The 16,488-nt window shown below is 42.2% G+C and overlaps 1 protein-coding gene across 9 annotated transcripts in view; it reads right to left on the bottom strand.

Moving 5' to 3' along the window:
* The window catches only part of DRAM1 (DNA damage regulated autophagy modulator 1), a 123,284-nt gene that overhangs the window by 78,725 nt on the left and 28,071 nt on the right, over window positions 1-16,488 (bottom strand). The window contains exons 6-7 of one of the 9 annotated variants that reach the window (XM_010990013.3): window positions 12,822-12,914; window positions 9,922-12,218 (exon numbers count right to left, since the gene is read on the bottom strand). The exons of 6 other annotated variants lie outside the window; for them this stretch is intronic. In XM_010990013.3, the coding sequence (XP_010988315.1) occupies window positions 12,174-12,218; window positions 12,822-12,914 (138 nt within the window). In that variant the 3' untranslated portion in view covers window positions 9,922-12,173. Of the gene's footprint in view, window positions 1-9,921; window positions 12,219-12,821; window positions 12,915-13,592; window positions 16,076-16,488 lie in introns of those variants that run through there. 2 more of the 9 variants (XM_064491648.1, XM_064491649.1) reach the window with 2 other exon arrangements.

Below are 16,488 nucleotides of genomic sequence, written 5' to 3'. Positions count from 1 at the left end.
GGGTTATTATAAGGGATAATACGATGTCTGTGAAACCCAAAGACAGGAATGTGCCTGGGGCATAGCAGCAACTGAAACACAGAACATGAAGACCAGCAGGATTCTCTTTTATTCTTCTTGTCTCTGTGCCTTTGCTCTGTTAGTTTCATTCTTGGTTCTAGCTAGCCATCAGCTTTCTCTATGGGGTGAAAAACATGGGGGCCATTAGCTCGCAAATGTACCAGTATATCTACATACCTCTGGGCACTAGAAAGAAATTATCTTAACATTCTCTCTGGTTCCAAGTTTAAAAATCCCTGGGAAGGACTCACTGAAGCAGTTCAAGTCAGGTAAATTCTAGAGAGTCATGAAACAACATGGCAGCTCCTGTGGGAACCACAAAGATGAACCACAAAGAAGAAAAGAGGAAACTTCTGGAAGAAGGGAAGTGAGGTGCTGGGCAAACAAAACAAGAGGTACCGATTATACCTTCCCTTATTTATTTTTTTTTATGTCAACTCAACTTAGGTCAACCAACAATTTCATTTGTTTAATAAGTACCTATTTGCTTACTGAATATCATCTATGTGCCAGGTACTATGCTAGATTCTAGGAATGAAATGATGACCATGATGCCTCTTAAGAGTGCTTGGCACTTAAAATAAAATAAAAAAAAAAAGAGTGCTAGGCATCCAGATACAAAGAAATATAAAATATCCTTGTGTACGACCTCTAGGAACTTACCATATAACTGGAGAAATTAGACTATATATTTGGAAAATAATCAAGTGGCAAGCTCTGTGCTATGGATGATGAGGGTAAGAGAAAGTAAATGGGGTCAGTGAGGCCTGGAACATTCAAGGGAAGCATCTTGGAAATGGTGATAGATACTTCTGCAAGGTCTTTAAAGGGTGAGGAAGTTTTTGTTTATGACTACGTGTGTTTAAAGTGCAGGATTTTCACAATATCACACTAAGTGCAGCCCTCTGCTCCTGGCTCTCTGCATCTGGAGTTCTGGAATGCAGCCGTCGGCCAGTGGCCCTGTTCCTTTCTCAGAGACAGGACTACCACCCACAGCTCTTCAGATAGCCTTGTGTTTTATTGCCATGATCTGTTGGATCAAAGCCTCTGAGTTTGATGCAAGTTCAGAATAATTTCCTTCAAGGATTAACTCATCTTTCTGGGCTTGGGGAGCTACACAAGCAACATCTGGTACAGCCTGCAGAGGGATTCTTCACCCAAGGAGTTTCAGATTTCAACATGTGAGCCACCCTGCTGAATAACATCATAGACGGGAAACAGAACTCAGAGACCTCCTCTTGTAACGAGAGCTCTGTGTAACGCCCCGCGGTCATGTTTTGCACATGACTATAATAAATGGTGCAAACTGTAACAGGTTTTTTATCACTTTGCTTCTTGCCAAAGGGACGGAATTCCACACTGATGGGGTTGAAATCCCCTTGTGAGTGTCCTCTGGGGCCATTCCATAGCCCATCCTAGCATGATTAACAACACCCTCCCTGTGCGTGGACCAGACCATAGGCTCATATTTTAATATAGTCACAGGGAATCTCTTGGTCAGTTCCTTTTGTCAGATCCCATCTATCACCCACCTCTCACCTCCCTATCTGCCCAGGACTCCTGGAAAATCCTTGGTTGGGCCCATTTCCGTGTCCCTTGGTAAATCCTATCTTTATTCCTCCACACTGCATTTTTTATATCCCTGGCTCTGCCCTCTGCATCCCGTGGGTTAGTCCCACCACTACTGGAGTTCTCTACAAGGTCAAGATTTTACCATTTTCTTACAGGTGAAACACTGTAATAGCTAATGGTTGGTTGTTACATGTCAGGGATATATTATCTATAGGGCACTGTTACCATCACCCCTGACTCACCAGTGAGGAGGAAGAGGCTCAGAGTTTGAATGAATTGCCCAAGTATAAGATATGAACCCATGTCTGTCTCACTTCTAAGACTGTGCTCTTTTTAAGGGATAAATATAGGAACCCCAGAATATGGTCATGGGAGTCCCACATGGAAATTCCTGCTTCTAAGGGAGAAGGAAAGAGAAAGAAGGAAAACACTCCTGAGTAGTGGCTCTGAATTCAGAGGAGGAGAATATTGAGACATGGTAAATTGTGTCTAAAGCCAGGATGGAGAATATTGAGACCACTGGCATGAAGAAGGCTACTGGCAAGTGTTTTCAAGAAAAACTTCAGTTGAGTAATGGGTCTGGAAGACATTAGGTAGTAGGTAGAATAACACAGACTGCAAACAAAAAGGAAAGGGCCACCAGATAGACAATGGAATAAAGTGAAGGGCTATTCTGTATCTACTAAACTTGAAACTCAAGGGTTTGGGGTAGCCCAGGAATGGGTTTACTGAGCCCTCCAGGTGATTCCAATAACACTAAAGTTTGTGAACCACTGCTATAGCACAGAGTTTCTCAGCCTTGCCTACACATTGGAATCACCTTGAATAATGATGCTTCTGCTCCATTTCCTGAAATAATTGTTCTGGGCAATAGAGTTTTACAAAGCTCTCTGAGTGATTCTAATGTGCAGCTAGAGATGAAAACACTGCTACCTCAAAGAGGAAGTGGAAGGGGAAGAATAGCTGCGATGCAGGAGCCAGCTGTGCTAGGCACTGTGCTAAGAGCATGCTTTTCAAGCTTTCATGGGCATAAGGATAACTCAGCGAGCTCCCAGGTACTTTACAGACGTTGCTCCAGTGAGTCCTCCTGACAAGTCTATGATGCAGGTACCATAGCTATTCCCATGTTACAGATGAAGACACTAAATTTCCAAGAAGTTATCTGACTTGCTGGGCTGTCAAAGCCAGAACTTGAAAATCAAGTCTTCCTTGAATCCAAAGTACTCATTCTGTTTTTTTAAGATTGTGATAAAATATACATAACATAAAAATTTCCACTTTCACCATTTTTAAGTGCACAATTCAGTGGCATTAAGCAAGCACATTTGCAGTGTTGCACAACCATCACAACTATTCATATCCTGAACTTTTTCATCATTCCAAGTAGAAACTCTGTACTTACTAAACAATAACCCTCCATTCTCCTCTCCTTCCAGCTCTTGGTCACCCTTACTCTGCTGTCTCTATGAATTAAAGTATTCATTCTAAATCACCATTTCCAGATGGGCTCAGAGAAGAAAATGATCACATTTTTTCCTTGAATAAGGGTACCTCTGAGTTAGGTGAGGCTCCCATCTGAAACCTGTGCCTTAAAATACTGAACAATTTGTAATTGCCACCAAACAGCATATTCTCTCTTGCTTCTGAGCCACAGCACACGTGAATCCCTCTACTATGTGCGCCTTTTCCCACATTTTATTCATTTAGCAAACTCTATCTCTTCCTCCAAGTCTCCCTCCAGGCATAACCATCCCTGGGGATCTGAACCAAGTGCTTCAACTATCATGGCCCCACAAACCAGGCTTTGTAAACTAACATTAACTCCAGTCACCTAAGCATCTTGTTAAAATGCAAATTTGGATTTGGTGAATCTGCAGTGGGGCCCTAAGATTCTGTGTTTCTGTCAAGCTTCCTGGTCCCTGGACTGCACATTGATTAGTGAGATCAGAGTGCAGTGCTTCACCGTAGCATGTTTTACTATAGTGTTTCCTTGGTTGTTTCTCCACTCCACTATAAATACCTTGAAGGCAGAAACCCATCTTATTGTTACATTCTAGAGCCTAGCATTGTGCCAACCCAGAGTAACTATCAATAAATGTTGAATGAATGAATAAATAAATGAGCTCACAAGCTGTAAGGATAAAAAAAAGATCCAGATATATGAAGAGCCAGCTAAGCCATGCTAAGGAATTTGAAATTTATCCTGAAGTTATGGGGAACCATGGAAAGAGTTTAAGAGGGTGATATATCAAATGTGTGTGTGCAGTGTGTAAGATGTATTGGAATGGACCAAGACTGAAACCAAGGAAACAATAGTGAGCTACGGCACTAGTCCAGGCAAATAAATTTAAAAAATAAGGCCTGCACTAAGGTAGTGATGGTGGAAGGGGGAGGAGGAAGAGGACTCAAGACCATATAGATGGTTTAACCACATGTCCCCATTTGATTCAGACAGACCCAGTTTACTCCTGGTACAATTATTAATAGTGTTCTTTTCAATCCCCAAAATGCCCTGGTTTGGATGATAATTATCTTTCAACCCTGAACATAGGAGATAAAGTTAGTAGAACAAGAAGCGGGGGTAGGGAGCAGAGTGAGCAGTTTAGGAATATCACTCAAGTTTCTGCCCTGGGTGACCCAGTGAATGGTAACACCATTCACCAAACTAGGCGGTCCAGGAGGAAAAGCAGGGGGAGAAGCTGTTTCTCTTTAAAATAAAAAGATAAGTTAAAAAGTAGGGATTGAAAATGATTCAGTAAATTGCAGTAAGAGCATGACTGAAACTGTAAAGGAGACCCGCAAATGGCTAAAGTTTTGAGGACTACTGATGGAAGGTATCACCAAGGAGAGCACATTCTCCCTCCCTCGCCTCCGAATTGAGTCAGCCTCAGGGCAGTTTTTAGAGAAACCTGCCCTAATCTTCCATTCACACCAACTGCAGATGGGAAATCAAAATGGCCAAACAATTCTGGAATTTGTTTCTCACAGTCGAGCGCTGCGTAAGTCACTGCTGCATCTGCTCCCAACAGCCAACTATTTTTGAGTATCTTCAGCATTAATTGGATCACAGCTGACCGTGGTTATTCAGACAATCAAAATAATGATGGACCACGCCAAGACCTAGTTAACTGAGTCTAGTCAGAAGAACACAACCCCTGGTTGGAGCCAAAGGTCAGGGAACACCAAAATGTTCTACCTCATTTATAAGCCACATGACTGACCCAAGATCCTTACTAATCTCTATTCATACTTGCCAACACCTCGGCTTTTTTCCTCCCCCTACAATGTGTCAACAACTGGGTAATTATTTAATAAACCTCAGAACATACCTTTCTTCTTTTGGTCAGAGACCCAGGATTTTCCAAGTTTCGGTTTCAAGGTGGCTCTGACTTCAGGGTTCCAAATGCAATCAAGCCGAAGAATGAATTCACCCACTAGAGCTTTTTGAGGGAACTTCCAAACAAAACTGTGGCTTTTCAAGTATTAAGAGGAAATGACAGACTGAACTATGCTCAGTATTCATTTTAATACATGTGTTAAAGGTTATGTTAGCAGCTGTCAGATCACTGGCCAACTCTAGCTACATCACTCTTCACCCTGAATCAGATGTCTTGGGTGGTACCTGGAACTTGCTTTTCTGGGCTGACCCTGAGCAATAGGACTGTTCAAGAAGGTGAATTTTTTCTTACAAGCATTCCTATCACTTGTGCTAATATTAGCCTGATGAGTAAGAGAGCTAGAACCCATGACTCCGAGCCCTGAGACTTTCTCTCTGCTTCCTGCTGCTGTAGGAGGTTCAGAGAACTCTACATCTACATCACCTGCTGGAAGTCAGACACCAAAACCCATTTGTCTGATCAGTGTGAAATGCTGAAGACTTCTGTTACCCAGCCTGGGACAGCATAAGTGGTCTCTCCTCTGTTTCCCACCATGACTTTCCCATTGGCAAGTAGAAAGCAGATGTTTCTAACCCCAGGTCCACTTTAATGCACCAACCAAAGAAGCAAAAGATACTAAGAGTTGAGTCCTAACAGCCACCAGACCCTTAATCGTACTGAAAGTACCCCAGCCCAAAACCCCCAGCCTCAGTGCCCAGTGGAATCCTTGGCCATCAGTGTTTCCTCCTCATGGGCCATGCATGGCTATGGGAGAGCTGATCTCAAACTCCTGCCAAAGACTAGTGTGGCACACAAGCCCTCTCTATTCTGTTTCTACTTCTGATTCCCAGTACCTACTTCCTGCCCCCCAAGTCTTGGCATACACAGAGCTCAACCAGGACTCACTCTTTGAAGCAACAAAAGAGATATTTCACCCATTTTTCTAAACTTGCCAGTATAGGGATTTCACTCCTCAGAGCCTTTTATTATACGATCCTATAAAAGCTGACAAGTTAATTCATACTCAAATCGTAATGGTTGATAATCGCATGGCCCTGTTGGAAAAGATTGACTGTGGGAGTCACAGCCCTGGGCTTGGTCCCAGCCCCATCACTTGGTACCTACCTGGTGACAGCCTCACAGCATGCACCTTAATTTCCTCAGTAGTAAAATGGGGATAATTATGAGGAACTTCCCATTCTCACAACATCTTTGATATGTTTGGATGCTCATCAATATTAACAGAACCTGAGTGATAACGCAAGCAGGTAAAAAAATTAAGCAGGTAAATGTTAAGCAAAGTTCCTGAATACCTTGTACTGAAAAAAACTGCATGCTGCCTGTCCATAGGTAATCTCAGTTGTCTTTTTCAAAATGACAAAAGGAATTTTTAGACAATGAAACTATTCTGTATGATACTACAATAGTGGACACATGCCATTATACATCTGTCAAAACTAATAGAATGTGCACCACACCAAGAATGAACTCTAAGGTATACAGTGGACTGGGGGTGATACTGATGTACCAGTGTGGGTTCATCAGTCATAATTCACGTAGCGCTCGGGTGTGGGTAGGAGAGGCTGTGCATGTCCGGGAGCTGGGGGGTATACGGGAACTCTGTACTTTCTGCTTAATTCAGCTGTGAACCTAAATTGCTGTAAAAAAATTTAGTTTTTAAAATGACATAAACAGTCATTCAGGCAAAATTAAAGCCTATTATTTCTAAGTAAGTTTTTATTAAATGTTTCAAAGCTGGAGAAACTCTCTCTGTGTTGGACCGCTACACTGCTGCTGTCCCCAACTCATTGGGTCGTTCCACTCTGATCACCGAGTTACAAGGCCAGGAGGGGCCAAAAGTTCTGTGGATTTCCCCTGGTTCTGTAGTGGGCCCGTTTACCAGAAAGGAGAAAGGGAATATTGTGGTTGATGACTGATGTCTATGAAAGCAAAATATTCTCAGAAGATAAGGAAGTGTAAGTGAAGTAGCCACCCTTCAAAAGAGATACCAAAAGAGAAAGTGGGTGTAGAAAAGGGATAAGGTTAGAAGAGGCAGAGACAAAAGTGCAAGATCACAATGAAAAACCCCAAGTGAGACGGAGATGCTCTTGACCATGGAAAGGAGAGTGGGCGTCAGAGGGGAGGAGGCAGAAGACAGTGGAGTTCTGCTATCTGCAGAGAGGGGAGCAAACAGCCTCACCCTCCCTGCCCAGGAGGTTAGATAAAAGGGAGAGCAAAGAGGGTGTCTGTAGAACAGTGACACAGTCAGCTGGCCTCTGTCCCACACTATGCACTGCAGAATCCATGTGATGAATGAGTTGCCAAGAAAAGGTGAACTTACAATCAGCATCCTCAGTTTAGATGGAAGGGTAAAATAGTTGGGTTTTCCAACAACAACAGAATGCTCAAGTAAAAACGTTCCAAAGGCAAAACAACAGTATTTGTCAAATTACAAATGCAGTTCCCTTTTGCCCCAGCATTCTTACTATGGGGATTTCTCCCACAGGTTTCCTTGTGTGTGTTTGAAGTGCTGTTATGTACAAGGTCCTTCACTTGTAACCGCTAAGTTTGGAACCACAGGATTGCTCATCAAATAGGGGATTTGTCAAATAAATGGTGGCACACCCAATACAATGGAATACTGTACAGGTGTAAAACCAGAACAAACTGAAAATGACTGAAGAGACTCTCCATGTATTGATAAGGATACATTGCTTTAGTCAAAAAAGGAGGGCTCACAACTGTCTGCAAGTTATGCTTCATTTGGTGTAGAAATTTAAAAAGGGAACATTTTTAAATGTGTGTTTCTGCTTGTATTTTCATAAAAAGAGGATACCTCCAAGAAGAGGGGTGAATGGAGTAAGTGTGAGTAGAAGAAAATACAAAGGCCTTTCACGGAGTACCTTTTTATATTGTTTTGATTTTTGAATCACATCAAATATATATGATTCAAATTTTTAAAAAGAATACATGGTTCAGAGTCAGGGCTGTGAATGGAAACAGCTGAATTCCCACTTATCTAGAAATTATCTTTTCACCCCTGCACTGTGAGTCCAGATAACAATGGTTTACTGTATTTGCATGTTAGGAGAACTCCTGGGTGTTTGTATCAGCCAGGCTCTTACAGGAACAAGCATCAGAAATCCAGCTCAAGTTTACCAAAGTTAGAAAGAGACTCATGTAACTGAAGAGTCCAGAGGTGGAGCCGGCTCTGGGGATGGAGGGCTTTGCTCACCACTGAGGGACTGCCTAGGCCGCAGGCTGACTAGGCATCTCATAGCACCCTGACCCAAACCACAGCGCAGACTGCTGGTATTCCCTTCTGCATTTTCCCAAGCATCGATTTTGGAGGTCACCGCCACTCCCAAAATGAGTTTGGCATCTTGCTGCCCTTCATTTTAGAAAATGAATCTGCTGGGGGCGACCCAGGAGCGTCAGAAGCTTCTCCTCCAGGGCTTGAGGCTGTGGTTGCTCTCTTGTGCAACAGACAGGACGCAGATGCATGACATTCTGGCCTTGAGAATGTGGGACATTCAGAGCCAGACCAAGAGTATGTGTGTGGGGAGACGGCTGGGCTTACAGACTTGCCAGAATCAGGGAGTGGGAGAGAATGGAGACCACTTATCTCCCTCCCACACCCCCTTCCTCATTCCAGGCCCAAACACCAGACCAGTGTGTCTCCAACTGAGTAAAAAATGGGAACATGGGGACCACGCCACATGTAAGGGATGTTAGGAAACCCAAACACAGCACAACACTGATGTACTTAATTTGGTTTATGAAACGCAATTTCTGTGGAATCCTCTGTTAGAGTTTGAAAAAGAAAAAGAAAGAAAGAAGAAAAGGAAAGGAAAGGGAAAAGAAAAGAAAAAGAGGCACTTGATTATAAATCAAGAAAACAAGAGTCCCAGACTGGACTCTGTTGCCATCCAGAAGTAAAACTGCTTACAGGTCGCTGAACCTCTCTCTTCCTTTACCTTAGTTTCCTCATCTGAAACATGTGACAACTAACTGCCTGACCAGCTTCACAGAGGTTAAATAAGAACACAAGAAGCTGGAAAAAGTATAAACATAACTTTGAAGTTAACTGAAGGCACATTTATTACCTACACAGCTTACATGTACTATTTTTTTTAACTGAAAAGGTTGGCAGCAGGTATCATTTAGTTTACTCTGAATCAAATTGGGTTGGTTTTTCTGACTTGCTGCGTCAGCGGAAACAGATTCCGTAGTGGAATCTGCGGCTTTGTGTCTATCCAAAATCCATTTCCCATCCCTTTCTTCTGAGAAACAACTTCGCACTCCATCAGTCCAGTAGACTGGATGGTGTTGACCCCTCTCTGCTCCAGAGGTGGACATGAGACACTGGTCTGACCAATCACGGCATCACACCTCCCTGGGCTACAGGATGGGCATGTGACCCAAGCCAGCCAATTCAGAGACAATGTTTCAACTTGAGGGCTTTTGTGGGAATGATTGAGAAGTCCTCTCCTTCCACTGGACAGTCTGTAGCCTGGGGCTTCTAGAAGCCATCTCACTCCCACTAGGGGAAAGCTTGCCTGAGAATGATGCCAAAAGAGAGAAGGGCAGAGCTGAGAGGAGAGAATAGATGGAGTCCTAGTGGAACTTTTGGATCCAGCCATCCCTAAAGGCCTCTCTGCCCCTAGACTTCTCTGTTACTTGAGTCAATAGGTGCCCCTTTTTCCTTCAACAAATTTATGTTGGATATCTGGTGAAACTTCTGATACTAATATTCAAGAATCTTATACTAATGCAAAGCTACATGAATTAAGAAAACATAAGGTTTAAACTATACCTTTACAGAGTCCAAGTGGAGCTAGAATCCTCTCCCAGATAACTACACTTCACAGTAGTACCCCGTTGACACGTTGTAATTTAACAGAGACACAAATTACTAAAATAAATATTTCATTTTATTTTACTCTTTCAGCCATGAGGTCCAAGGAAATGCAAGTTCATGGACATTAGAAATAATACCAAAATATGGATAAGACCAGCTTTAGAAGTTTCATGGGGTCAGCGGAACGTGATCATCTGGAGAGATTTTTGGCCTTCTCAGTTTGCCAAGCCAGGTATACCATTTTGTCTAGCCCATGTAACAATTTCTGTGGTAACTGTCCAGGTTGAAGAGAGTTGTCATAGAATGGAGAAGCCCAAACAACTAAAACATTTACAGCACACAAAAGCAAAACAGTCAGCATTACAAGGTGATACAGACTATTTGTTTATCACTTAACCAGTAAACCAGAGTAAATCTCATTATGCAACCCTACCACCATCCCCAGCCATTCCTTCATTTGCTCACTCCTTCACTCATGCATTCAATGAGTATTTATTAAGCACCTACTTTGTTCCAGGAGGTAAATGCCAGAGTTACAAAATTAAAGATTAAGGCACAGACTCTGCCCTCAAGGAGCTCCCAGAGAGATGCAGAAATGAAAAATGACAAGGCATCATGAGAAGTGCTGATAACAAAAGTCGGATCCAAAGGAGACCCAACCGTGGATTCATTCTGCCACAGGTTCCTGGGTAAAGGTATGTGGCATTCCTCCCCCGTTCCAGAATAGCGAATGCTTAGCATAGCTTTCAGTTCCAGTGTTATGGGGAGCCACAGCATTATAACAAGTCACAGCAAACCCAGACGTGGGTATCAGGCTCTCATGCTGAACCCTTAGGGGAGACACATTTTGTCCTTGCAGAGGTGGCTGACCGCTATTGAGCCCCACCCCTTCACCCCTCCCTCCACGGCTGTCCAGGTGGGCTGCTCCACCCTTGGCCTGTGCCCTCAAAGTCACAAGACCACTTGGCCAGGTTTATAGTCTGGAAGGTCCTTGAAGGAGAATTCCTTCTCTTCAGCTTTCAAACCTAAGCCTTCACATTTCAAGGCCCATGTCTTCCTCTGGAATGTCTTGCTTTTCATTTGTCATTTGGGATTTGTCATTTTCATTTGTCATTGAAAAGTGGAGTGTGGAGGTCTTGCTGAGCAAAGGACCTGCTTCACATTTCATATAGTGTGCAAACATCCAGCCACAGGCATTAAGAGAAGGAGCAAATAAACTATATCCTTTACCTTTCTCCTCTCTCAGACCTGCGCTCCCGTCGACATGTTGACTGGCATAAAATGAACTCGAGATGTGAGTGGCAGCCTCTGGGTCAGATGGTATATCAAGGTATGCCAGTAACAATACAGGATGGTTTTATAAGTGGTATTTGTAATGCTTCGCGCAGGGTGGCTTTTGCAAAGATTCAGTATTAAGCAAAAGTCTCCTTCCCATAATCCTGCCTTCCATGGATGTTCCCTGAGACACACTTCCCCTCCTCACTCCTCTAGAAAAGCAGCAATCTGGAATCCAGTGGGTTTTTCCTATTAGTTGCTCACCTCCATTTCACCTTCATTATAAGGCTTTTAATTTCTAACCTGCCTTGCTGAATCCATCCCACCTTGAATCACACAACTACAGACTGCCAATTAGCAGCAAGGGTAAAAGCTTGGTCTCTGTGAGCAGGGAGGCCCATAGGGGGCGGAATTTCAAAACTGAGGTCTTCATGGTGACCGAGTTAATATGCATAGTGGTATTAAGGCCTTTCAATAGAAGCATTTTGCTTAGTTCATCTAAAAAAATCATAGTATCTTAGTGTTAGTTTATTAACTAAATCTTGATCATTATAAATTGAATTTGATACATGCACTTGTGATATAAAAATTATACAGTTCATTCTCTAAAAATGAAATTTTAAAATGAATATCCCCTGATTTTACTTTTTAATGAATTCCTCATTTTTTAGTGTAGTTATGTAAATTACTCACACACAAAGGAAAAAACATAACAGAATCTGTACAAAAATAAGAGGTCTCCATTTTCTGGAATTCCTTATCTTTTCTGTAATGGATTTGTTAATATAAAAAAGTATCTACTTAGAAAATTATAAAAACATTGCTACAATGTCATAAATGCTCCACATTCTCTAGGCAAACGTACCTTTGGAAATGGTACAACTATTGGGAATTCTTAAAGAATTTCAAGTCCTGGATGTGCAGCAGATGAATTCCACACAGGGCAACCTTAAAACCCTGTCTGTCCTCTGTACCACTTCTAGAAATTGTTTGCCACTTCTGTTGAGTGAGATAGAATTCTTCTTTCTTCAAACATCACCATTGATTTCTGTGGATATCCTTAGGGTGACATTCTATTTTTAAAAAAAGGGGGGGGGGAGCTGTTAAAGAAGGTAAACAATTCCAGGGCCAGCAATGAAACCCCCGAAGGCTTTGCATCCCCTCAGAGGTGATCTCACTGTGGTTTGTACTGAGCTTAACCTGGGTCCTCAAGAATTTTCTTGGCTTTCTGTAACTTTTGAGCTCATAATTCACTTGTTTCAAAAGGTAAGATTTCCCCTGCTGCCAAATCTGACAAGGTCCTACCTTCTCTCTGCCTTGGGAACATTTTTGAACAACACACTTTAATTTTTTTTTAAAAAAAGACATACTTCCTGTTATTTGGAACTCATGAGACCTCCTCACACACACACACAAAATAACCAGGATCTACGACTTAGAAGCATCAAATGGCAGAGGACAGATGAACATTTCATTGTTTGGGAGAGCTATTCATGATGCTTTCCTTTGGGAATACACTAAATTGCACAATACTTACAAACTTTTTAAAACACATAAGAGTGAAAAAAAAAAAGATAGTGCTCTTTTATTTTTTTTCAAATGCAAGAAGCATTCTATAGACTTCTACTGATTCTCACCATCAGGAACGTATAACACTTGCCTGAATAAATACCTACCTGGAAATCATGGATGAATGTTAAAAAGTAGAAAATAAAACCAAAGGCCACTGTCCATTCACAGATTGCACTCACTACATGATATACATAATCCTATGAACAACAAAAAAAAGAAGCAGAATTTAGCCTAAATGCATTCACTTTAGTGTACGTACTGAAATAATAATAAGCAGGTAAGACCAGAGGAAAAAGCGGTCCCGTACACATAAATCAACCCCTGGAGGAAACACAGTAAACAAGGCCAGGCTGATGCTTGTCAGGGAAGCTGCAGCTGTGCAGTGAGAATGTGAATACAGTTACCCCAAAAGTTCTTCTAGTTCTCACACACTCTGGCTTTAAGACTTGTCTGTGTAACTTCAAATGGCAGAGTAAGGACCACAAAATGGCTGAGAGTGGGAAGCAAATTTGGACTCAACAGAAGAAATTTCCACACCAGGTATGACTTGTTTTCCCACTACTGGGAATCCCAAAGTTGAAAGGCTTGAAAAGCACCTACCCACTGTCCATGTGGTTATTCCAAAGACCACATGTGTGCGTCTAGAGGAAACTGGCTGGCTGTCACCCCAGGGTTTTGTGTTTCTCTGTTACTATAGAAAGTATCAGTTCATACATCTCAAAAATGTTCTCCTAGAACAGTCTGCCCAAGCAATAGAAATAAAAGCAAGAATAAACAAATGGGACCTAATGAAACTAACAAGCTTCTGCACAGCAAAGGAAACCATAAGCAAACAAAACAACAACCTATGGAATGGGAGAAAATTTTTGCAGATGAAATCGACAAAGGCTTGATCTCCAGAATACATAAGCAGCTCATATGACTTAATTAGAAAAAAAAAAAAACCCAATCCAAAAATGGGCAAAAGACCTAAACAAGCAGTTCTCCAAGGAAGAAATACAAATGATCAATAGGCACATGAAAATATGCTCAATATCACTAATTATCAGAGAAATGCAAATCAAAACTACAATGAGGTATCACCTCACACCAGTCAGAATGGCCATCATTCAAAAGTCCACAAATGACAAATGCTGGAGAGGCTGTGGTTTGGAAAAGCGAACCCTCCTACACTGCTGGTGGGAATGTGGTTTGGTGCAGCCACTGTGGAAAACAGTATGGCGATTCCTCAAAAGACTAGGAATAGACTTTCATATGACCCAGGAATCCTGCTCCTGGGCATATATCCAGAAGGAACCCTACTTCAAAATGACACCTGCACCCTAATGTTCACAGCAGCACTATTTACAATAGCCAAGACGTGGAAACAGCTTAAATGTCCATCAACAGATGACTGGATAAAGAAGATGTGTTATATTTATACAATGGAATACTATTCAGCCATAAAAACCGACAGCATAATGCCATTTGCAGCAACATGAATGTTCCTGGAGAATGTCATTCCAAGTGAAGTAAGCCAGAAAAAGAAAGAAAAATACCATATGAGATCGCTCATATGTGGAATCTAAAAAAAAACAACAACAACAAAACATAAATACAAAACAGAAACAGACTCATAGACATAGAATACAAACTTGTGGTTACCTAGGGGGCAGGGGGTGGGAAGGGACAGACTGGGATTTCAAAATGTAGAATAGATAAACAAGATTATACTGTATAGCACAGGGAAATATATACAAGCGAAAAAAAATGTGGCAATGAATATATGTATGTTCATGTATAACTGAAAAATTGTGCTCTACACTGGAATTTGACACAATAAAAAAATGTTAAAAAATAAAATAATACTTTTCCACTAAAAAAAAAAGAATGTATCATCAGCTCAGAAAATAGGTCTGCTTGACGTTTTAACGTAAGCACAGCTACAAAGCAAATGCTAATAAGACGACTATCTTCTTGGGGCCAGAAGTGAGAGACTGGAAGGCAGGAAAGAGAATGGCTTTAATTTGGGGTTCTAAAGTCAGCTGCCTTGAGGACAGGAAAATAATTAAAGAAATGAAACTGATGGTTGCAAAAAGAGAGGAACTATGGGGAGTCCACACATCAGCAGCTCAGTTCCATTTTCGCCAAATGGGAAAATATGACACCAGTGCTGTGTGTGTGTGAGAGCAAGCGAGCGAGCATGACAGCTAGAGAGAAATCTCCTGATTTTTAATTACATGCTGGAAACTACTTCAAAAGCATTTTTAAACACTAAGTAAAAGATGGATGTCTGCATAGGAACTTTAGCCCACATGTCAAATAAGCCTGTGGACTGTCATCAGTTTGTGCCCTCTGATTTCAAATTATAATCTATATATTTTTTTGCTTACTTCACTGTCTGCTTTGCTACAGGTTACAGTTGTGAACAAGCAAATGTGCAAGATTGAAGGTCAGTTCTTTTCTTTGATCCAGTTTTCACCCACAAAGATCTAATCGAGGTGCATCAGATTCTGAGACAGCACTGCTCCCTCTGCCCACAGACGGTCATCCACCCACTGTTCTCGTCCAGGTCACCCCGGGGAGAATCTGCCCAGCCTACGTTACAGGGGTGGAGAATGGAGGCCACCTCCTTTCCGTGCCAGCACTAGGGGATCCACCCCATCCTCTGTCATCCCTGACAATGAAGGTGGCTTATACAAACAAGCAGAATTTGGGGGTAGGGGGAGGATATTTGTAGCATGATATCAATGACAGTGCCCTGAAACAAGGGTCCAGGCTCTTCCACTGTACATGTATGAATGCAGGCAAAGCTCTAATCTCCTTGCTACATAAAATGAGACAGTGACATCCTAATTCTCACCCTCCCTACCAGTGCACAGGAGTGTGTTGTGAAAGCTCTGAAGCACTCCACATTTTGGAGCAGTACCTAAGTGATCATTCTATTCCATGAATGGAGGTAAAGGGTTTTCTTTGCATTCGTTGATACTGCGAACAGAAGACGATATAAGAATGGCACAGTAATTTATGTGGTGAATAGAAAACCAGGTACTTTTCACATTTTTAAGACAGAAAATGAAATGAAAAAGATTTTTCAACTGTCTGAGGATATGCTTTGATGAATCCGTCCCAGCAGCTAATGTTTGGTTTGTGGTGGAAGGTCTCCCTCTAGTGGTTCAAGAGTAAAGTACATTGAGGGCTGCTGGGCTGTGAGGTTTCCTTTTTCATGAAGCACTTCTGTCTGGATCCTTCTTGTCCTCACCAGCTTCACTCTCTCCTTTGCCTCTTGCAGGCTCCCATCACATGCCAGAATCCTCTGTGGTGGAAAATCCTTCCTCTGAGCCTGCTGTCCTATGTAGCCAGCATCTTGTTTCTCCTCCTCCAAACATTTGATTGACACAGTGAACCACTGCTCTGTTTCTTTAACCTCCTGCAGTTGGCTTCTAACTCTGACATTTTACTGAAATTGCTTTTTGAATAACACCAGTAACTCCACCTGCCCCTTGGTGGGGGGGAGGGGGACTGCTTTTCTCTAATTCCCTTCTCTCCTGGGGCATCATCTATTCTCCTGTACTGCGTCTTGATGAGCACCCGTCATGAGTCCGTCCAGTTCCAAACATCTGATTCCATATGTTCTGATGTTTGGTCTGGAAATTACCAGTCCCTCTACCCTATGCTCTGATGGCTCTCAGTCCTACCAGACATCTAGTCCCCCATGTCTAACTGGACATTTCTCCTCCATGTTTCACCACAGCCTCAGATTCAATGATTCTAAAACCAGACCCATCCACT

Source organism: Camelus dromedarius, chromosome 11, assembly GCF_036321535.1.
Source record: "Camelus dromedarius isolate mCamDro1 chromosome 11, mCamDro1.pat, whole genome shotgun sequence".
Classification (NCBI taxonomy): Eukaryota; Metazoa; Chordata; class Mammalia; order Artiodactyla; family Camelidae; genus Camelus; species Camelus dromedarius.
Note: the sequence above shows the minus strand (reverse complement) of the source record. Positions and strands in the feature narration are given on the sequence as shown.